The sequence below is a fragment of the Mesocricetus auratus genome, unplaced genomic scaffold, assembly GCF_017639785.1.
Source record: "Mesocricetus auratus isolate SY011 unplaced genomic scaffold, BCM_Maur_2.0 Super-Scaffold_100025, whole genome shotgun sequence".
Classification (NCBI taxonomy): Eukaryota; Metazoa; Chordata; class Mammalia; order Rodentia; family Cricetidae; genus Mesocricetus; species Mesocricetus auratus.
This window is the reverse complement of record NW_024429206.1, coordinates 14,405,030-14,427,589: the sequence shown is the minus strand read 5'-3', so window position 1 is coordinate 14,427,589 and position 22,560 is coordinate 14,405,030. Positions and strand designations below refer to the sequence as shown.

The following is a 22,560-nucleotide window of genomic DNA, read 5'->3' as shown; positions in this document are numbered from 1 at the left end:
AGAAGCACCATTCTGGAACCCAGTCTCACATCCGCCTATGCAGGTCCCAGCAGCAGCTGCAAACAGCCCAAGGATGCTAAGCTATTCTTGCTGCCAGAGTATTGCTCTTGCTTTAATACTGGACTTCTATAACTTTAACATATGGGCGTAGCTTTAGAACTAAATAAGAAAACACCAAGCTCACCTAAAACAGAGTCTGACAAACAGCAAATATTTGATAAATGTAAGCTGGATTTGATTAGACTGCAAGCCTAATAGGAGATCAGGGACCCACAAGGGCTCCTACAGCTTTTCTGGTCCTCATGCCTCTGGCCTGGTTAGCTTGGCTGGCCTGGCTTTATGCAGTAGAGTGTAAACCGGTGAGGGTTTTTCTCCCTTCAGGACCAGCATGAAGTTCTAAACTCTGGTATTCCACACTCACTTGGCCTAAGGACAGGCAAAGAGCAGTGCTGGTCCAGCCAGGAAAGCGCTGTCCGGTGAAACTCCTCCAAGCTGCTGGTGGACACCATCCCCTTGAAAGACTCAAACAGTGGCTTGATGATCATGCTGAACTACAGGACTTGCGTTAAGGAAACGGTGAGCACTGAGGAGGGCTAAGGAGCACACAGACAAAGGAAGGAGGCTCAAGGAAGCCAGGCTTACTTGCTGACTTCCCTCAGAAATGGCAAAGACCTGCCTACAGAAGACTGATCAGGGAGAGGAAGGAACAGGTCAGGTATTGCTAGGCAAGGTGTGTCTGCCACGAGAGTCAGAGGTTTGTTCTTACTATGAGTGAGCTTTGAGTAGACAGAAGACAGAAGAACAAGTTTCTTCAGCCTGGTACAGGGATAAACACAATGAGGTGACCATGAGACATAGGTCAGTTAATTACAGGAAACAGCTGTGTGGAAAGAGAGGAGCCATGTAGGCTGCCAGGAACATGAGAGGCACAGCATACAACACTCAAAATAAGTGTTTGTGCCGGGTGGTGGTGGCACATGCCTTTAATCCCAGTACTTGGGAGGCAGAGGCAGGCGGATCTCTGTAGGTTCGAAGTCAGCCTGGTCTACAGAGTGAGTTCCAGGACAGCCTCCAAAGCTACACAGAGAAACCCTGTTTTAAAAAACCAAAAATAAAATAAAAAAATAAAGTGTCTGTCTGAATTTGGGACCCGACTTTGTGTTATACACAGCCTGCAAGTTCACCACTTCTTGCAGAGCTCCCTAGGGTCATAGGATGGGCCCAGGGGAGACAGAAATGTTTCTGATGCCTTCAGTTCCCACCTTGGCCTGAAAATGAGTATGTGTCATGAGGCTACACTGATGGCAGAAAGTAAGACGGCAAGGCAAATCAGGCACTGAGGCATACTGCCAGCCACCTTGAGTCAGGCTGTAGGCTCACGACAGAGTTCTTACCTACACAGTGTATGTGAGGCCTTGAGTCTCATCCTCAATACCAGCACACAGACAGGCATGGTGGCACACCTAAGACAGAGAAGGTATTGCACTGCAAAGCAAGTCCACACTAGCCTACACGACACGCGAGACTGTCTCAAAAACCAGCCAACAAACAAAATATAAACAAACTTGGCTTCTAAAGTACAGGACTCTCTCTCTCTCTCTCTCTCTCTCTCTCTCTCACACACACACACACACACACCCTCACCATGCTTTCTCTCTGTCCACACAATTGTCTTTCCACTGGCTGTCCTATGCTGTAGGTGACCTGTCATACACTGATCATGTTCCAGGCAGGGTTGCTGTTAAGTAGACAGACAGCAATCACTCTGCAATAGCAATGCTGCTGTCTTGAAGTCTGAGATCAGAGCAGCCTTGGACAGAAGACAGGTCCTGGCACCTGATGGACATGCTTTATATGATGCTCAAGACCAGGGGACACAAAGGCAAAGAAAAATCTGAGGGAACAGGTTTCAAACCCTGCCCATAGCTACTTGGGGGGCTAAGGCTGGAGGATCATTTGAATTCAGGAGTTCAAGACCACCTTGGGCACTAACTTACTCACACACACACACACACACACACACACACACACACACACACACACACACACACACGAAATTTTCAAATAATTAACCCCCCCCAATGTGAAGGAGGAGGAGGAGAAACAAAACAAACCACACCACATGGTCTGGTCACTCAGTAATTCTTTCAGTAAGCCATGATTCCTTCCACCTGTCACAGCAGACAGGGCTGCTCACCCTCTGTCACCGAGGGGCCTGAGCTGCAGTCAGGGTCCTCTCCTCCTCACCTTGCTGCCTCTTCAGCAGCAAAAGACTGGAGAGTAAAGGAGCCACCACCCTACCTGCCCCTTCCTGTAAAGCCTCTTGGATGTGGTCTCCCCAGCCCTAGGCCTAGCCCAGAGCCTTCTCTTTCTGAGACAGAAAATAGCTTTGCTAGACCTGAACTCTGACAACTGTGAGAACCTTTCTTCTTCAAGGGGTACCCAAGAGCACTGTCTTCTGTTTCAGTGTGCTGCCTGGGGAAGGGAAGTACAAGGAAATCCAAGGATACAATCCAGAATTTCCAATTCTGCAGGATCCGGCTTTTCACATATTCATCAAACATGTCTTTCATGTGGTCAAACTGGCGGCAGTTGACAGGGACTCCTGTGGCAGGTAGCAGCTGTTGGCAGGAGCTGAAACAACCACAGTTAGGGGATGCTTTGGGTCAGGTGATGGTAGAGGAGGACCCTGGGGGACCAGACAGGCAGCACACAGCTAGATACAGGTAGATGCCTGTGGGGCCAGGACAAGAAACTAAACTGCTGCAATACAGGTAGCAAAGGCCACAACGGGTCCCCTCCGCTTTTTTTTTTTTTTTTTTTTTTTTGGTTTTTAACGAGACAAGGTTTCTCTGTATTGTTTTGGAGGCTATCGGTCCAGCCCGGCCTCGAACTCACAGAGATCCGCCTGCCTCTGCCTCCCGAGTGCTGGGATTAAAGGCGTGCGCCACCACCGCCCGGCCCCCTCCGCTTTTGAGACACAGAGATGCATGGGGTGGAACACTCAGATGGAACCTCACATAATGGTGGTATTGAGCTCCTCAATTTCCTCCCGGAGCCTCCGGGCCTCCTCTTGCATCTGCATCCGCTCCTGTTGCAGCTTGGTGATGTATTCCATGGTCTTCTGCAGTGTGATGGCATGGCTGGTCTGTGGAGGGCAGGAGGCTCAGAGGTGGCAGAACAGGAAAGATTACCATCGCGCCACCTTGACACTCCCAGGCAATTTACCTGCTTGGAATTATTGGAGATCAAACTGTTGAGGGTGTTGAAACCCATCCTGATATTGAAACGCCTCTTCTGTTCAGCTGAGATGTGCTTCTGCCGATTCTATTGAGGAATCAACCAGTCACTGAGACACAGGCCAGACCTTAGGCAACCAACTTGTTTGTCCTTACTGCCCAACACAAAGCTAAGTAGCCAGAGAAAGACTAGTGTCTTGGGGCACATGACAAGTCAGGGCCAGAAAACTAAGCAGAGGGAGAGGCTCTAAAAAGCTCTAAGAGTAGCGAGGTAGCAGGAGTGGGCAGGACTCACAGGCTAGGAAGCAGTTTGTGCCCTGGCCCCTGGTGGTCAGACTTATGGCTTCTCTACAACCCTGTGCTTACAGCTCAGTTTCTTCCCTGCAACCAGTGTGGTCAAGGTTGCATGCACCCCTACCATGTCATGAGGACTCGGGGCTGGTCCTTGGGCCCAGGGAGACTACCCAGAGCTCTGAACAGGTCCTAATCTTCATAGGCTTGTGGTAGGATGGGAACGGTTGGAGCCGATTTAATCTTAGTGTTTCTGGATCTGCGGCTCTCCCTTCCTGATGTTTTCTTCCCTCAGCATCCCTCCAAGGGAATCAAGACCCAAGAAAAATAAACCATACCTTTAATGCAGCCACATTTTTGGGGTCTGAAGATTTCCCTGAGCAGTTGTTCTGGGGAGACTGAGGACTGGGACTTTGTTCTGATGGGCATGGAGAGGCTTGCCCTGAGTTGGGGCAGTCACGGCCTGAGGAAAAAAATATTCTCTTAACAAGCAAACAATTAAGAAGGGGACAGGAGCTGGGCGGTGGTGGCGCATGCCTTTAATCCCAACACTCGGGAGGCAGAGGCAGGCGAATCTCTGTGAGTTCGAGGCCGGGCTGGACCGACAGCCTCCAAAACAATACAGAGAAACCCTGTCTCGTAAAAACCAAAAAAAAAAAAAAGAAGGGGACAGGAAAAATAACAAGTGAGGCTTCCTTGTACCGGTCCCACAGCAGTCCTCACCAACCAGAGGGACTCTCTGGAAGTCCTCAGGCTTGGAAGTCCATTTTTAACCTTTTATGACTACCCCAGAGAAAATATTAGAGAAACCCTTACCCACATCCCAAATGGGATTTCTTGTTTCCAAGGCAAGTTAGATGTGGAATATGGCCTGAATGCTACCCCATCCCAGGTGTCAGCAATTGCTCAGAAGGAGGGTCGAACTGCAAACCCAATACCTAAAATGTCACCTCAAGGCAGCCAGGGGCCCTTACAGGTTTGTAAGGTAATACTCCTAACCCACGTGCTCGGTACACTGGCATCCGCTTTATCTTTGTTCCTTAAACTCTACATGTACACTTTCTTACTCTTTTGGCACTCACTCGGAAAATGTTACATAAAAAGTACTACCACCTCTTAACCCAAACAAAATGTGACCCACACGGGTTCATGTTCCACTCACTGGTGTCCCTTGGGAGCCATTTCCTAGGTCCCTTACAACTTCCCTGGCCTGTTTCACTTTATTCTAACAAACGCTTCCAATTACATTTCTTTTCTCCTAGATTCCCAGGCTTCTGTTCACAGCTCTAAATGTTATTCTCTACGGTCCCACAGGCAAGGCCGCTTCCCTTCCCTGGATAATTTGAGAAACTTGACTTCTGTCTCTTGAGTCTGTATCTTTCCAGACTGAAGAATCCCATTCTTCAACACCTGCCCTTGGACAAGTCCACCCTTCTCAGCCGGAAACCCTTCCTTATCATGTCTTCCCGATGAGACGCTCAGAAGCAGCCATGGTTTTGGCAAAGAAGAGGAGGCGTTAAGGTGCAGCACAGTGACAGACTGCTTGCCCGAGGCGTGCACAGAGCTTCTAGCTCCTTTCATAGTATGGCACCGGAAGGAACCCAAGTTCTACCTGCAGCCCAATACTAACTGCCTGACCTTCTGACTCCACAAGTCACCAAGCAAAACCAGTGCTGTCGCTGGGCGTTGGTGACGCACGCCTTTAATCCCAGCACTTGGGAGGCAGAGGCAGGGGATCTCTGTGAGTTCGAGGCCAGCCTGGTCTACAGAGTGAGTTCCAGGACAGTCTCCAAAACAATACAGAGAAACCCTGTCATGAAAAGCCAAAAAAAAAAAAAAAAAAAAAAAAAAAAAAGAAAAAGAAAAAAGAAAATGGCCACAGATTTGCAGTGGTTTAGAAACTAGGAAAGATGGTATTGTGGCAAGAATCTTCAGTCCCTTTCTTGATGTAACTGGCAGCTCTGAGCCTGGCCTTCTGTGTCTGTGTGTCATTTCCCGAGTGTGCTAGCTGCCCCTGCTGTGACACACCTGTCACCCCTTGCACCCATTCTGCTGATGTGGCTACAGCTACCCTGATGCCCAGTAGGCATTCCCCCAGCCTGTGCAGACTGAAGGTTCTGTAGGCCCAGCTTAATTATGGGAGCCTGTGAATGGTCTCCCCACTCAGAGCAAGCCGCTCGCTTCTTCCTACCGCCTCACTCAGGAGAATACTCACTAGCGCCTGTGGCAGGGGCCTGCTCGCCCTTCACCAGGGAGTCTTGGACTGTACTTGGAGAGAAGAGCCGAGAGACAGGGGTAGACTGGTTGCTCGTGTTGTGGCTGAGGAACTCTGTGACTCCAGAAGCCTATAGAGACACAGGAGGAAGGCCATGGACACTAATGCAGAGCAGTTACACTGGCTGAGGACACAAACACAGGCCACTGTAGGGAGGTAAGCACACTAAAGCCTGCCTAGTAGTTCTCCTTACCCTGGTGATGGCAGCAGAAGCAATGACCACATTGGATGGGGACACAGTAGATGCCAGAATCCCTTCTCTCTTCAGAGGGGCTGACGTCATGATCACCTTTTGTGGTTGGCCTGAGAAGGCAGCTGTAGGAATGAGGAAAGGTGACAGTGAGGTCCCGACCCTTCAGGGGACTACCTGCTACTAATACCACACTGCTGAGGTGCAGATGGCGGGAAAGTCAAGGTATCACATACCCTGCTAGGGAAGCATGTGGCTCCTTACCAAGGGGGCAGGGAGACAAAACCCCAGGGCATCTGAAACATTTTTGTATTTTTACTTGAAAGACATGCCCATGCCCATGTATTCTCAAACCATGCTTTTAGATCTAATCCTTATTTACTTTAGTTTTTAAATTATATTTTATTCGTTTTTGTATGGTGTGTATGTGTGTGCAGGTATGCATGTGTCATGATACATGTGTGGAAGTCAGAGGACACGTGTGGAAACTGATTCTCACCTTCCACCATGTGGATCCTGGGGATGAGACTCAGGCTGTTAGGCTTGGCAGTAAGTGTCTTTACTTAACTGATCCATCTCACTAGCTCAATTTTAGTTTCTTTAAACAAGGTCTCATTATATAGCCGTGGCTGACCTGGGACTTACTCTGTAACTCAGACTGGCCTCAAACCCAAAATCTTCCTGCCTCAGCCTCTCAGGTATTGGGTTTACAGGTATGGGTCACCACAACAAAAAAGAAAGGCAGATTGCACATATGAATTATCCATACTGCTCTGTTCATTTAAATGGGGAAGGAGGTGATATGATTTTAAAGCCTGAGAAAGGGAAATGTTACTCCCTAGGCAATCTTGGCAGGCTACAACCCTAGCCCAACTCACCTGGAGCAATGCAGGCATTCTTCAACACCAAAGACACAGGCTCAGGTTTGGGAGCAGGCACTATTTTGGGGGGTTGCTTGGGTCTCACTCCCGTCAAGGACACAGGTTTGGGGTGTATAAAAGTTAAGTGAGGCTGGGGAGGCCCCACAGCTGGTGGCTGGGGTACGGGTGACAGTGCCAGACCACAGGGCGATGAGGAGGGGGCTGGGTGGTGCGCTGTGATGACAAGGCCCTGGCTCTGGCTGAAGGTGGTTGCAGAAGCATCATGGGTAAGAGTGGCAGAGGCTGTGTGGGTGATGACAGGGGTTGATTTGCTGACTCCAGCAAACTTCTGTGGCTGTAGGAAAGCTGGTGGAGTTGAGGCGTTCAGAGCAGAGGCAGGAGGAGAGACTAGGGGCAGTGCAGTCGGGACAGGTGCTGGGGCAGGGCCCGGGGAAAGTAAGGTCATAGTAAAGACAGGGAGGAAGGGCTGGGGGACACTCAGTGGTGGCTCAGAGGGACCAAAGTCTGCAGGTTGAATAAATGGGTCCACAGTCTGGGAAGTGCGTTCACAACCCTGCCCATCCGTGGGATCCAGGGCAGGGGCTGCAGAAGGTGCAATGAGGCTACTGGGCAGGTTCACAGTGGGAAGAGCTGTGTTTGACAAGATGTTCCCCTGAGGAAGGAGGAGGGAGACATGAAGAGACAAAGCTACAACTGGATAAGTAGTTCTCACTATTTAGCACTACATAACACAAAGACTAACTGGACATGGGGACACGGGGACTGAGGGTCCAAGGGATGAAGGGACAGAAGTGCTATCTGCCAGGCCCAACACACTTCTCTGCTGGGGAAACGGATCTGTGTTCCCGGGGTGTCAGGACGGGTCTTGTTTCCATAAGAACTAATGATAACACAGAGCTCAGACAAAACTGGACAGAAGCCTGGGGATATCTGGTTTCTAGAGTCCGGTTCAGATCTCTCCACAGTCCCTGCCATCTTCTGTTACAGAGCAGAAGTAGCCTAGACCACAGCTGCTCAGGGTTCCCCCAGGACAGCTTCATGTATCGACTTCCAGTCAGGCTGGCTCTTCCTGAGTGGAAAAGCTATGAGGAATCACCTGAGCAGATCTCAGTCTCTACAGAGGAAATGATTATCTGAGCTAGGTGGGAAGGTGCCAGGTTACCGGGTGACTAACTGAATTTAGTACCAACTTGAGATCTCCCCCAGGGCAGAGAACTATGCCTCAGTCAGCTCTGCAGCCCTAACACCTGCAATTGCCTTTTATTAATAGCTACATAAAAAATAAAAATAATACACAACATATTTTCATTAGTGATCCAGTGTTTTTCTTCTGTAACTAATCTTGTCTTAGAAAAGAGATGGCTGGGAGCTGGACACATACTCTAGCAGTTAGAGCACTGGCTGCTCTTCCAGAGGATCTGGGTTCAATTCCCAGCACCCACACGACAGCTCACACCTGTGTGTAGCTCCAGTCCTGGGCTTCTGACGCCCTCACACAGACATACATGCAGGCAAAACACCAATGAAGGACCCTTAGGTAGGAAAACAACTTTGTTGGCATGGTCTCCCACCTTGAGGGGAGTTAAGGATGCTTTCAAATAGGGTCCCATAATTTCTTTGCATATCCACATGCATTCAGCACTGGACCCAGCAATGGCCCCAACATGTTGTCAATTCATGGTCACAGCATGAGCCTAGCTCTGGCTGTAAAGTCTGATGACAGCCCTGTACCTGCCACGCCTGCTCCCCCAGCTTCCTTTACCTGAGAAGGTGGGCTGCTAGAATCTGGGGCAGGTACTGATGTAGGTGTAGGCAGCATGGAGCCAAAAATGGATCGGCTGGAAGAGAAGAGATCTGAAAAAGAATATGGGAGCCTTTTGAAGTTTGTGAGCTAACCATTTTCTAGAATTATGACAAGCAGGGTCCTGAACCCTACCCCACACCCCCCCAAAAAATAATTTTTTCTACAGAAAGAAGATTCTGATGGGAACTCAGGTCTGGACAATGGTGGAGCTCAAGGAGGTGGCCTAACCTTAGGTTAGGAACTTTACAGGGAAGTGGCTGTGTCACAGTGCCCTCTGCTGCCTAAAGAAGGAACTGCTCACAGTCAAGGCCAAGTGGATGCTTCTAGCAGGAAGGCAGCACTCACTGGGAGAATGCCAACTCCCTTCCAATGTCCCAGGAAACTTTCCAGGCTTTGCAGTTACTGTCAAAAAACTCTAAGCCTTTCCTTTACACCCATTTCCAACTGTCCTCTCTGCAAAAGGGGCACCAGTCTGATATGGGATGGGCACGGGAGACCCCAGTACCATGTTATCCTCTGCCCTCACCCTGGAAAGGCTCAAAGGTGTCCATGAAGTCCAGGTTGGGTTGCAAAGGGATCAGGCCTGGCTGGATCATGTCTGCATTTCCCAAATGTGCTGCAAAAGTTACATGTGAGAGAAGGGAACACTTTTTTACCTCAAACAAGGTCAAAGGAAAATATACAATTAGTTCTGGAAGAGACCCTCCTGGCCCTACCCATTCTAGAATCTTCTAACAACTGCAGGAAGCTGACTGGGATTTCTACATTCTTGGGGGTCTGTGGCCAGTCTTAGACAGCCGTGTCCTCTCCACCTTCAGAACACAGGGAAGACAGGCAGCGCTAGAATCACCGGAAGCTATGAGCCCCACTCCACGTCCCCACAGCCACCCATCCCTGCTCACTTCTCATCTGCAGCTCCGCCCTGAGGACGAGTGCAGTACTCATGGGATACACCCCACACTCCCAGAACAGTATGAGAAACCTAAGGTTCAGCTCAGAGCCTGCTGCTCTTTCACAGCCCCATTTCCAGTGTCCTCCCATGCAGCCGCATGGCGCCCTCAAAGAGCTTGGGCAGTCTTTCTCTTTTCCCTTGCCTACCCAAATAAGTATCAAGCAACAGCTCAGGGACGCCCTGAAGCAAAGCCTGGCCTAGAGAAATCTTCATGGAGAAGGAAGCCAGCTGTCCAAGGGCAGAGACTAGTTACCTATTTCCCGTGGGTTGGGCCAGGCCACCGGTTGGTGTGAAGAAAGTGTGGAAAAGAGGGTGTCACTGAATTCTGACATGAGCATGTCTGTGTCCAACAGTGAGTCCTCCTCCATGGGGACTGGGGTTTTCCAGCCATCTCCATGTTTATGCCAATAGAGCATGTCATCATCCTAGTCAACAGGGGAAGAAGAGTCAAAGGCAGTTGGATTTATCACCCTCAGTCCTGGCATGCATTAAACGGTTGCTTTGTAAAAGAGGCAAGAAGGTACAGGCACGCAGAGCTATTCCCTTAGTCTACCCAACAGAGTACGCCTGCTCCCTTGGTCCCCTGCAGGACCTCCCTGTGAGAAGGAGCTGCTCCTGGGTGTGGCCGTCCACTACAGGACTCTCACTGCTGCATCTCATCGGGTCAGTTCACTCACCTGGGCCAGGCTAGAGAGGTCCTCATCCTTGTGCTGCTGTAGCTGTGGGCAAGTGGAAAAGATGAGGCGGCCACCAGGAACCCTAGGCTGCCCCTGCTTTACCCCCTTGTATGTCAGTGAACTATGTGGGAAGCGAGTTGGGGACGGGATCCTGCTGGCTGCCATCTCATCACTGTGGGCCCAAAGAAGCCCCATTCATGGCTGAGGAAGTCATAGCCACTGTTTGGTGTTTACAATGTTGAGTACAGTACTCCCACATTATGCTCCATGACTGGCGGAGCAGCTGTGGAGCCCAGGGCCTCAGGCCATATTCTGAATACAAGCCCATCTCCCGCCTACCCAGTCCCAAGCCCTGCCCCAGAGTTCCCAGAACATGTGCTCTTGAGGGCCCTTGCCAATAGATACCCTTTTCTTGAAGTAGGTTCTCCACTTGTGATATTCCCGGATCACAATCTCAATGCGACTTTTCCAGTATTTGCCCTCTGTAGTGATGGCCTACAACAGAGAGGCCAACATGAAAAGCAGGTCTTGGATGATCATGTGTCAGCCCGTGAACACCCAGCATTCATCACTGAAGTGGCCTCAGGTAGTTCTCTTGGTCAGAAAATCCGCATGCTGCTTCAGACTACAGCTTCACTCACGGGGCACAGTTCTTCTCTTCTGAGCTACTACTTGGACTCAGGCTAAAAATGACACCAAGGGTGACTGCACTGGGGACAGGGTAAGCACAAAGCACTCAGACACAAGGCAGAGGGCTGCTTCCTCCTTGTCTGAGGATGCCAGGGAAACTCACAGGTGGCCCACAAATGCCCCTTTCCAGCAGCATCTGCCATGCTGTCAGAGAGTGAAAACGAGGGCTGGGGAGATGGCTCAGTGGGTAAAGGCACTGCCATAGAGCCTGATGACCTGAGTCTGATCCCTGGGCTTGGGACCCACATGGTGAAAGGCAAGGATTCTCAAATGTTGTCCTTTGACCTGCACACATATTCATTCTCTGTCCCTCTCTCTCTCTCTCTGTCTGTCTGTCTCTGTCTCTCTGTCTCTGTCTCTCTGCTCTCTGTCTGTCTGTCTCTCTCTCTGTGTCTGTCTCTCTGTCTCTCTGCTCTCTGTCTGTCTCTCTGCTCTCTGTCTCTCTCTCTGCGTCTGTCTCTCTGTCTCTCTGCTCTGTCTGTCTCTCTCTCTCTGTGTCTGTCTCTCTGCTCTCTGTCTGTCTCTCTCTCTGTGTCTGTCTCTCTGTCTCTCTGCTCTCTGTCTGTCTCTCTCTGTCTCTGTCTGTCTGTCTCTCTCTCTGTGTCTGTCTCTCTGCTCTCTGTCTGTCTCTGTCTCTCTGTCTCTGTCTGTCTGTCTCTGTCTCTCTCTCTCCCAGTGCTGCTGGGATTGCAGGGTTTGACATCACGCCCAGGTTATGTGGTACTGGAGAGCCAGGACTTCGTGCACGCTAGGACTGCACCTCTAGTGTGAGCTGAAGCACATGGAGTTCTTTCTAACGTCTCTGAAGTTGCTGCTTTGCTGGTGAACCTAGAGCATATGTGTGTGTTCTTCTGTATCTGCTAAAGAGCCAGCCTTCTGAATGTGCCCCAGAAGAAACACCAACTTTATGTGAAAGCAGACAATGAGGCCCTATAAGGTCAGCTTGTCTAGGGAGGCTGGGAACTGCTGGAGGCCATCACTCCTCCTCAAGGTCATATCAATTAATAGCACAACACAGGCTCCACTAATCCATTCTGTTTCCCCATAGAATCTGGCCCTTTGGTGGGTTGTTTCTTGAGAAATAAAGGCAAGGTTCCTTTCCAACACCCTCCCTCCTACCCTCTATTCAATCACTTGCTGGTTAAGTACCTCTGGCCGGCGGTGTTCATCTACATCAACAGAGCCATCTAGTGGAGTAACAAAGTGGCACACGGGATTCTTGCGTTTCTCCAAATCTGGGTTGGGAGAAGAGAGACATCATACCTGCTCTACCCAAACCACTACACCATGGAGTGCTCTCCCTTCTTCCACTGGAGCATTCAGACCCAAGGCAAAGAATGCCAGTAACATCCGAGTAAAAAAGGAAGCTGCTCATCAAACAAAGGCAGCCAGGGAGCTGGAGAGTCCACCCTGCTCCTCAAGCACGCATCCTCCCATCCTCAAGCTAGCCAGGAATAAATATCTCTACAGTGGTAGCCACATCTTCTTAACCTGCTAGAAACAGAAACTGCTCTTTGGATCCCCAAATGTTAGCTCTTGGCTACACTCTCCCAACTCTCCTGAAAAGAACCCTTATTCCGTAGGGCCCAAATACCCAGCGTGCACTACACATTGTGGTCAAGGTCTCATATGCCTGTCCCTTCAGACTCTGGGCTCTGTTGGCTGACTCTGCCTGATGGCTGGTGAGTGGCCTGGTTCCTGGAATGTATTAGCACTTGATTTCCTATCACAGACACTCAGGAAATATTTTACTGCAAACATCTTTTAAGAGCAGACTGTAGACCCAAGGTGCTCAGGCTTCCAAGATGCAGAGCTCTGATACCACAGAATTAAGAGCCCCTGTAGTATAGCATACCCACTGCCAAGCCTGCAACACACTTACACTGCATGTACCATGCCCGCCAGATGGCGTTGTTGAGCCGGATCTTGTCCCGCCACTGAAGCTTCAGACCCTTGAAGTTTTTCCACTTTGGAGATACTAACTTCCCACTGGAAAGCAACAAAGAGGGGAGAGTCAGTAGCTCTTCAGAAAATAAACATGGGACCCAATCATTCCAGACTTCAGAACCCTGGGCTGATCCATTACAAGATAGACCTGACTGATCACAGTCACTCCAGGATTTCTTTACAGTATATGGAGAGAATAGGACGTGACAATGTTCAGGCTTACATGCTGCAATTCAATATCAGACATAGGGTTTGTTGTATGCTTTGGGTTTCTGCTTATCCTTAATGTTTCTCATAAACATTTAAAAGACATGTTGTCAGGTGTGGTGGCATACATCTTTAATCCCAACACTCAGGAGATAGAGGCAGAAGACTGTGAATTCAAAGTCAGCCTAGACTATCAACTGACAATGGAAACGAGGCACTTTTTACCAGGTCTTGGTCTACTTCTTTTGTTCTCAGTCACCAATGGCTCATCTCAAGCCATCTGAGAAAGTGTTTCTTAGCTGCTAGAAGGTGGCTGCTGGCTTAGCTCCTGGGAAACTGAACTACCATGATGGTTGTGCCACCAGGGAGCTCATGTTACCTGTTATTAGCCTAGTCTGTGAGCACTTTCAACTTACTGTGCAAGAACTTTTTAGATTTATTTTAAAATGTGTGTGTGTGTGTGTGTGTGTGTGTGTGTTGTGTGTGACTTATGTGTGCGTACTCATGGAGGCCAGAAGAGGGCTTTAGTTCCTCTTGAGTTGTAGTTACAGGTAGTTTATGAGCCATCTGAAGTAGCTGCCGGGAACTGAACTTGGGTCCTCTGAAAGAGCATCAAGTGCTCTTAACCACTGAGTCATCTCCCCAGTATCCAATTCTAGAAGAATTTTGAGGCATTCCCTGACAATTAAAGATGGCACTGATGGGAGCTCTGAGAACAGTCATGAGACATCCACGCTCCTTCTGCTGTGTCTGACACACATGCTCCTTCCTCTTTAGAACTCCTCCTACCTGGCCCCTGCTCTACCTTCAGACACTGCTTTACCACATCTGCTCTAGGTCAGTGCTGGCCTCTCCTAGGCTGCTCCTTCTGATGGACTGAGACAGTAAGGCACTATCTTTAGTTCATACAGGTGCTGAAGAGCATCTATCTGATGACAGGTCACAGCCCAGTCCCTTCTCCAAATGTACTCAGAAAGAACACATGAGTGGCAGAGCTGTGTCCAGTCATGGAAGCTCAAGTATTTTCAGACGTATCTAAGCAAGACACTGCGTGAACCTGAAAGCTTGGTACATAAGGAATGTTCCCTGCTGAATACCTGGCAGAACTTTTTATCTGTTTCCACCCACACCATCAGGTTTTGGATTATGTCACACAGAAAGCTGTGGCCCCGGGAGCTCAAAGACAGCACAGCCATTAAAGAGTAACTGCTGTTCTTGCAGAGGACCAGTGTGAGGGTTACAGCACCCACAAGACCACTTGCAACAGCCTATAACCCCCCCAGTTTCAGGGTACTAGATTACCTCCTTCTGGCTCCCACAGACACCAAGCATGCATGCAGCTACAAACATACACATAAAATACATAAAAATAATTTTTTGTAGAAAAGAAATAAGTTGTGATGCAAATGCAGCCCCTAAAAAGTGTCATAGCACATCCTCTATCTCTTCCCCCCTCCCCAGAGACAGAGTTTCTTTTTTTTTTTGTTTTTTTTTTGTTTTTTGTTTTTTGTTTTGTTTTTCAAGACAGGGTTTCTCTGTATTGTTTTGGAGACTGTCCTGGAACTCGCTTTGTAGACCAGGCTGGCCTCGAACTCACAGAGATCCGCCTGCCTCTGCCTCCCGAGTGCTGGGATTAAAGGCGTGCGCCACCAACGCCCGGCTGAGACAGAGTTTCTTGTGTACCCCTGGCTAGACCAGGCTGGCCTCAAACTCAGAGATGCATCTGCCTCTGCCTCCCAAGCACTGGAACTAAAGTCGTGTGCCACTACTACCCAGTGAGAACATCTCTTAGTATCTGGGAGGGGAGACACAATGACAGTAGTCTCTACCCAAAGAGTCAGGAGCCTCTGAAGAGTCTTCCCCCTTCCTCTCCTTTCAATGCCACTCCAAAGGCATGCCTACTCACCCTGTGACTGATCAGCCCCATTTATGATCATAACGTCATGATCATAACAGAGCCTTACAGGTCTGGAGCCTCCACCGCCTCTCCCCCACAGCTGTGAGTCTTTGTTGGCAAAGAGGTGTTCTGGTGCTTCTGTTTGCTGGGTAAAATCACAACAATGCACCTCTTCCGCAGTATTTTTACAAAAGTTTGGATGAGGGTGTGTCTGTACATGTACACGTGTGTGTGCATGTGTCTGTACATGTACACGTGTGTATGCATGTGTCTGTACATGTACATGTGTATGCACATGGAAAAGGAAGATGCTTTGTGCTTACTTCAATCCCAGGAACGGACATCTGAGGAAGGTTGGCCCCACTACACACAAAAGCAGCGACAGAACCACGGCTTTGCATTTACTCATGTATTAAGTACCTACTCTGTGAGTAAAGATCTAAGAACTGGGGGAGGATATAGATGAGACACAGGTCCACGCCATCCCATTTCACACAGGTCCTGTGTGAAAGAACATCAATGTAGGGACTAAAACCTAAGCTACAGCCACGGAGAAGACAGAAGGTCCACACTGCTCCTGCCTGGCTTGCGACTGTGCTGAGGCCATACAAATGGGGCTGGTCAGAGATATAAGATCCTTGCAGGGCCAGCCCAGACAAGGCTTCACTCAGCTCCTATCCTCAACTAAGTCAATCCCCTTCCCATTCCATGCACACTCCTCCAGCATCCTCAGGCCTGAGTGCAGTTCTATTATACAAACGAAATTAAGGAACAAAACATAACTAAAACAAAAACTCCTTTTCTATAACTGAAACTCCTTCCTCTTGTGCCATGTGCTCAGCAGTAGCAGAATCTGACAGAGTACTAACTACCTCAGAGACAGCTATAAAGGACCTACAAAGAGCTGTGATGGACCCAGAGTCCCAGCAAGAAACAGTGCTAGGGCCCCGTCACTATCCGTGCAGAGTTAAGCACCAGACTCACCTATGACCATCTCACCTCTGCTGTGTACCTTTGAAAAAGGGCCAGTGTGCTATGACAACCTCACTTCCATCAGACTACATGGCACCCTCAGGTAGGTATGATAGGAGCAAAAGATACAGAGGAGGATACCAAATATAAACAATGTGAGGGTTCCATGCTTCTCCCCCACTGCTTGCTGAGACATTTCTCTTGTTCAGGATACTTAGGGCAAATACAGTCAAACTTCAGCAGGAACATACATATTTCTAAACTTCCACCATCATGGCATGTTTATATTATATATCGAGAGCCAGCAGGTGGCGCTGTATACCCATAAAGAAACTAGTCAAAAACCAAACCCAAACCCTGTCTGGTGTACAGAATGGATGACAAGTCCTACAGCCACTGCTCACAGTTGTACCATATCAGAAGTTACAAATGGTGAAGAAAGAGGGGGAATGCAGCTCAGCGGTGGAAGTATTATGAATCTCTTTCCTGCTGGTCTCTTTAGCACCTCACAGAAGGAAGAGGATCTATTTATACAGGAGTCCTTCTCATTACAGTTTCCTACAAAACTAAGAAAAGCTGTTATAAAAGACTCCACCAGAAGCAGAGCACACAGAAACTTCTCTGATCAGACTTCTGCTTCCCACATTGACTTACAAGGACACATCTTCCAGATAGTTCAAGCATAAGCCTTCCATAGAAACATAACCAGAAATACTAAAGAAATTTTGTAAGATCACTGGCCTCTCCCCAGTACCTTGACACTTCTTCCAGCCCCTATTTCTGAACTTTGTTCTTCTTATGTCACAGTCATGATTCCAAGGAACACTTACCAGGTACTTAGCCCCACCCCCAAACTGTGAAAAGGCCACCACAGTCTAGCTCTGACTCATCTTAGGACTGCTGGTCCAGTGCAGGCACAGAGGAGCTTTTAAATGCAGTTATTAAATAAACACTTACTGTTTCCATGAAGAAGTCTTCATACACTATGTTGCTGCCCCCTTCACAGAAGGAAGGTTGCTGACAAAAAAAAAAAAGGAAATTCACAGGACAACAAAGGCCCTCTTAAACTTTTGTTGGTTGGAGCTAGCAAACCGTGAGTGGTCTGACAAGAGACTACTTTAGAATAGAAATTAATATGCAAGCCTCAAAAAGAAGGCACTGGATAATCAAGAAAACAGGGAGGGCAGGAGGGGTCATGGATTCTGCTTGCTGGAGAGATCTGGCCCATTAACGTCCCCTTAAAGGGCCAGTGAGGGGGGCTCACAAGGTAGCACTGCAGGCCCACAAGTCCCTTCCACTCCCTGAGGAGTGAGGTGGGGGGCTAGACAGCTTTTTGGTGGTGTGGCCACTATAAGTAACCTCAATTAAACTTGATAATGTGCATGCTGATGGAATCACATCTTCTGCTCTGTCATCAACACCCTATCTAGGGTGATAAACATTTGTTTACATCTCCCAGGAAAAGCCATGTAACATATGGACAGACTGCAGATCCTGTTAACTAGTGTTGCTAGGAAATGAGGAGGATTCTGGGAAACACAGGCAGAGTCAGTCGACATGTAGGATGCCAGAAGAGTAACACCATGCCGGGCATTACTGGGTAAGTCACAGCCTCGTGGCAATACATAGATTGATAGAAATGTGTTAATAATTAAGACAGAGCTAGCCAGTAAGAAGCCCAAGCCAATGGCCAACAGTATTATAACTAATATAGCGTCCATGTACTTCTTTGGGGCTCAAGGGCCGCAAGACCTGCCGGGCCAGAAAACTCACGCTTATTCCTGTTTCATGAGAGAGTCTGCCAAACATTCTACAGAACACAGAGAAAAAAATGACTAACAAACTGCCAATATAGGCAGCAGAGTTTCAAATTTCCTGCTTCACCGAGAAGTCTGTTAGATAGTCTAGGCCAATAGGTTGAAGATAGATGCCCCAATGTTACAGAAGAACTTTGGGTGACTGTCCAGGCAACCAGATATCTCTGTTATTTCTAGAGTTTTGGAAGTTGCATACAATGCACTTCCTGAGGTTTTTGATGGAACTGAAGACTATATACTTATAATTATAGTTTTCCTTAGTTCTGATAAAAGATAAATTAGATATAAAACTTTAGACTCACAAAATAGGATAGATGATAGGCTATTTTCTTTAATTTTGCAAAATACAATTAGACTAAATATCACAACTACAATTCTTGCTTGACAACTATTTTGCTATATATAATTTTACTATGTTAAAGTTAAAACCTTCCTTTTTAATTATAAAGAAAAGGGGAGATGATGTAGGATATCCTTTTGTATGCTGTGAATATATGTTGTTTTTATTGGTTGATAAATAAAGCTGATTTGGCAACGGCCAGGCAGAACAGAGCCAGATGGGAAATCCAAACAAAGATACAGAGAGAAAAAAGGTGGCGTCAGAGAGATGCCATGAAGCCACCAGGGAAGCAAGATGTGAGGTAACAAGTCACAAGCCTCGCAGTAAAATATGGAATAATAGAAATGGTTTAATTTAATTGTGAGAGCTAGTCAGTATTATGCCCAAGCCACTGGCCAAACAATCATAATTAATACTAAGCCTTAGGATGGTTATTTGGGAACTGGAAGGCAGGACGAGAAACTTCCAGCTAAGGATGGCACTGTTGGGATTTAAGAGGGAGTGTCTAGGGGGGCTGGAGAGATGGCTCAGAGGTTAAAAGAACTGCTGCTCTTCCAGACGACCTGAGTTTGGTTCCCAGCACCCATATGATGGCTTACAACTATTTGTAACTCTGGTTCCAAGGGATCTGATACTCTCTTCTGGCCTTCAAGGGCACCAGGCGCACATGTGGTACACAGACGTACATGAATGCAAAACATCCATACACATAAAATTTAAAAATTAAAAATTAGGAAGTGCCTAGATCAGTGGTTCTCAATCTTCCTGATGCTATGACCTTTTAATACAGTTCCTCATATTATGGTGACCCTCAACCATAAAATTATTTTTTATTGCTACTTCATAACTGTAACTGTGTTACTGTTATGAATCATAATATAAGTATCTGTGCTTTTGGATGGTCTTAGGCGACCTTTGTGAAAGGGTCATTCAACCTCCAAAAGGGTCAGGACCCACAGGTTGAGAACCACTGGCCTCGCTGGAGGAAAGTGGTCTGGAGAAAGACCTCAGAAAGACCCTGTCCCCAGCCTCTTTCTGTCTCTCTGTACCCTGGGCCAGCAGAAGGTGAACTTTGCTCCACCATATCCTTCCAAACTTCTGGAAAACCTGCACCAAGATAAATCCCAGCTAACAGCATTTCCAAGCCAGTTCAATACAGGGAAAAGGGGTCTCATTATTGAGCTGCCATTGAGGACAACAATGGGCAATGGGCAAAAACAACTAAGTCATCTGAAAATACAAGCTGACAACTGCCTATTTATACTTTACATGTGCATTCCTTTAGCCAAAATCCCTCCTGCAGGAATTAATTCTGGAGATTCATTTAAAGATGGGCACAAAGCCATAAATAAATAATAAGTCATAGGAAGAGGTCAGAAATGAAATACATGTTCAATAAAAGAGATTAGTTAAAATATATCTACATAGTTGAACATTCTGAGATAATCTAAAACCACAAGTGTGTTGATATATAATGCTGCTATATAGGCAAAAATCTATACAGTGCATTGTTAAATGAAAACAAAACTAGCAATGAATTATATAGCATGGCTTCCTTTATTCTTTATTATTTGTTTTGTTTTTTTGTTTTTTGAGACAGGGTTTCTCTGTATTGTTTTGGAGGCTGTCCTGGAACTCGCTCTATAGACCAGGCTGGCCTCAAACTCACAGAGATCCGCCTGCCTCTGCCTTCCGAGTGCTGGGATTAAAGGCGTGTGCCACCAACGCCCGGCTGGCTTCCTTTATTCTTAAACCATTCTGGTATTGACCCCAGGACCTTATGCAGGTGCAATTCCATTGAACCGCACACAGCTGTTTGTTTTTAAGATTTATTTATGTGTATGTCTGTGCATGTGTGTGTCGATGCACAACACACATGCACATGTACACACACAGCGCCTGCATATGCTAGAAGAGTAGAAGAGGGAATCAGATTCCCTGGAGCTGCCTCTAGTGGGTGTTGAGACTGAACTCAGGTCTGCTGGAAGAATTCAGGTTCTTTCTAAGAGCAAGAAACAATTAACCACGGAGTCATCTCTCTAGGTCTCCATATACATACAAAGGGTAGAGAGAGGTAAAATTAATTAATTATACATAGGAATGCTTTACTTTTTTAATATAAGGATAAAAGTCCAGGCACACCCCATGACCTTATAGGCCTTTAGTTAATCACAAGGCAATTAGCCACACTGATATAAACTTGTGAATGAGTCAATTGGGCCACAAACCCAGACAGGCCGATAGTGGTTATCACATGCCACCTTTCAGGAGTGAACCGAGCGATAATGTACCATCTTGTCTCTCCTCCAGCACTCCAACTCTTTTTCTTCAAAGAGTCGTTTCTGTTGGCTTGTCCTGGGATCTGGGCTTGATCCAGAGGCTATTAGAGCCAAAACTAACAGGCTGCAGAGGGACAAAGGCTCATTGAGGAGCCAGGAGACGGGGACCAGTTACCATCAGTACAAAGCAGGAATCATCCTGGCACCTTGTAGTCACCTCTCCAGCAGAGGCACCTCCCATGGAAGCCAGGGAGAGTTTCAGAACCAGCCTGTGTGTCTGAAGCTCATCTTCCTGGAGGCACTGGAGTCTTCACTTTAAAATGAAGTGAAGTGCTGAGGAGAAGCTGGCTGCTGTGGAGAAGATGGCTGCTTTGAGAACTGAAGGAGAGGGGCAGGAACATGGGCCTTAGGTCTCCATTCTAGACCTGCCCTACTTCAAGGGCAAGAGAACACAGGTGTGCTGGAACACATTGGTGAAGACAAGCTCACATGTGCTAAAAATATGTGTGAGGATTTATATTTGTCCTTAGATAGAAAGAGCAGGAAATTGGCATTTCTACAAACATAAAAAGTACAGCAACCTGAGTGAAAACTATAGTTTGCTTAGCTAATGGTATGATCTCACTTACATCCCTCCATGCTGTCATTTTTACTGACCTGTGGTCTTGTCATCCACGTGGAGACAAACTATCCAAGCCTCATACCACTTGTAAGTAAATGCAGAGAGCAGAGTGCTTGAGGAGCAGGTGATATGGCCAGTGGTAGAGTACGTGCCTAGAAAGCAAAGCGGTCCATTTCTGAGCAACTCAGATGAGCTGCCCGCCTTCCACAAGACGGCTTCCGTCACTGAGTGGAGCACTGGGTGGATCACAAGCAGGTGTGGGATCTGGGCTTGGCACAGAGCAAGGGCTGTTCCTGGTTCTGGGCACATTACATTCTGGCCCTTACTGGATTCACACCTCAGCACCACTTAGAACCACAGTCACAGGTTCACACCAGAGGTGTTGCTCAGAGAGGGAGCAGCATGCTTTCCTTTCAGCATGTGCAAGACTCAGGTTCAGTTCCTAGCAAGAGCGCGCACAGGGGAGGGGCGGGGACGGACTTCCATTTCCATGCCAGGAAAACAAATGTGAACCTCGAAAGCTGGGTGCTCCTAATTCCTCTGGAATATGGACAGAGAGGGGCGGGGGGGGGCTTAATTTGCATCATTTGTTAAGATACTTAATAATTCATTCACTCTCTGTAAGACTGGGTATGACATGAGTCCCTGTAAACCAAGCAGTCAAGCCACCCTGGTCTCCAGGGTACCAGGACAGGCTCCAAAGTCACAGAGAAACCCTGTCTCGAAAAACAAGAAAACAAAAAAACAAGCAGTCAAGAGTTTAAGCAAATTACTGTGAGTTTGAGGCCAACATAGACCTGGGCAGGTTCATAGCAAGACCCTGTCTCAAAACAAAAAACAAAACAACATCAAAAAGTCAAAAACTGAGCCTTGAGGGTTTTTAAAGCTGGCTCAGCTGATAAAAACGTTTGCTACCAATAAGGATCTGAGTTCATCTTTGGGGCTCACACAGCAGAAAAAGAGAACATTGTCCTCTGACATCTACTTTCGTCACGGCACAGATGCACACACACCCCACCCCCAGACACCTACTGTGTGTTTAGCTCTGTATCCATTTCATTCACAAACAGTCTTTTCAGGCCCTATGTCTTTTTTTATGGGGTGGATGGAGTAACGTGTTTGGTTTTTTTTCTTTCCCCCTTTCATTGTTTTTTTTTTATTACATTTTTTTAGAAAAGAGCTTGCAGCCGGGCGGTGGTGGCACACGCCTTTAATCCCAGCACTCGGGAGGCAGAGGCAGGCGGATCTCTGTGAGTTCAAGGCCGGGCTGGTCCTCCAAAACACTACAGAGAAACCCTGTCTCGTAAGAAACCAAAAAAAAAAAGAAAAGAAAAGAGCTTGCTTCACATGTCAATCCCAGTTCCCTCTCCCTCCCCACATGTCTGTTTTTAAGCATTTATTTATTTATTATTATTATTATTATTATTATTATTTTTGGTTTTACGAGACAGGGTTTCTGTGTAGTGTTTTGGAGGCTGTC

General features: G+C 47.6%; 1 protein-coding gene across 4 annotated transcripts in view; it reads right to left on the bottom strand.

Moving 5' to 3' along the window:
- Positions 1–22,560, bottom strand: part of LOC101838513 (MLX interacting protein) — a 64,405-nt gene that overhangs the window by 4,596 nt on the left and 37,249 nt on the right. For 2 of the 4 annotated variants that reach the window (XM_040731051.1, XM_040731049.1), the window contains exons 2-16: positions 12,882–12,988; positions 12,149–12,234; positions 10,715–10,804; positions 10,310–10,351; positions 9,886–10,057; positions 9,207–9,296; positions 8,639–8,730; positions 6,874–7,528; positions 5,999–6,120; positions 5,746–5,875; positions 3,869–3,993; positions 3,229–3,327; positions 3,021–3,148; positions 2,511–2,634; positions 422–551 (exon numbers count right to left, since the gene is read on the bottom strand). In XM_040731051.1, the coding sequence (XP_040586985.1) occupies positions 422–551; positions 2,511–2,634; positions 3,021–3,148; positions 3,229–3,327; positions 3,869–3,993; positions 5,746–5,875; positions 5,999–6,120; positions 6,874–7,528; positions 8,639–8,730; positions 9,207–9,296; positions 9,886–10,057; positions 10,310–10,351; positions 10,715–10,804; positions 12,149–12,234; positions 12,882–12,888 (2,092 nt within the window). In that variant the 5' untranslated portion in view covers positions 12,889–12,988. Of the gene's footprint in view, positions 1–421; positions 584–2,510; positions 2,635–3,020; positions 3,149–3,228; positions 3,328–3,868; positions 3,994–5,745; positions 5,876–5,998; positions 6,121–6,873; positions 7,529–8,638; positions 8,731–9,206; positions 9,297–9,885; positions 10,058–10,309; positions 10,352–10,714; positions 10,805–12,148; positions 12,235–12,881; positions 12,989–21,115; positions 21,278–22,560 lie in introns of those variants that run through there. The other 2 variants (XM_040731052.1, XM_040731050.1) reach the window with 2 other exon arrangements.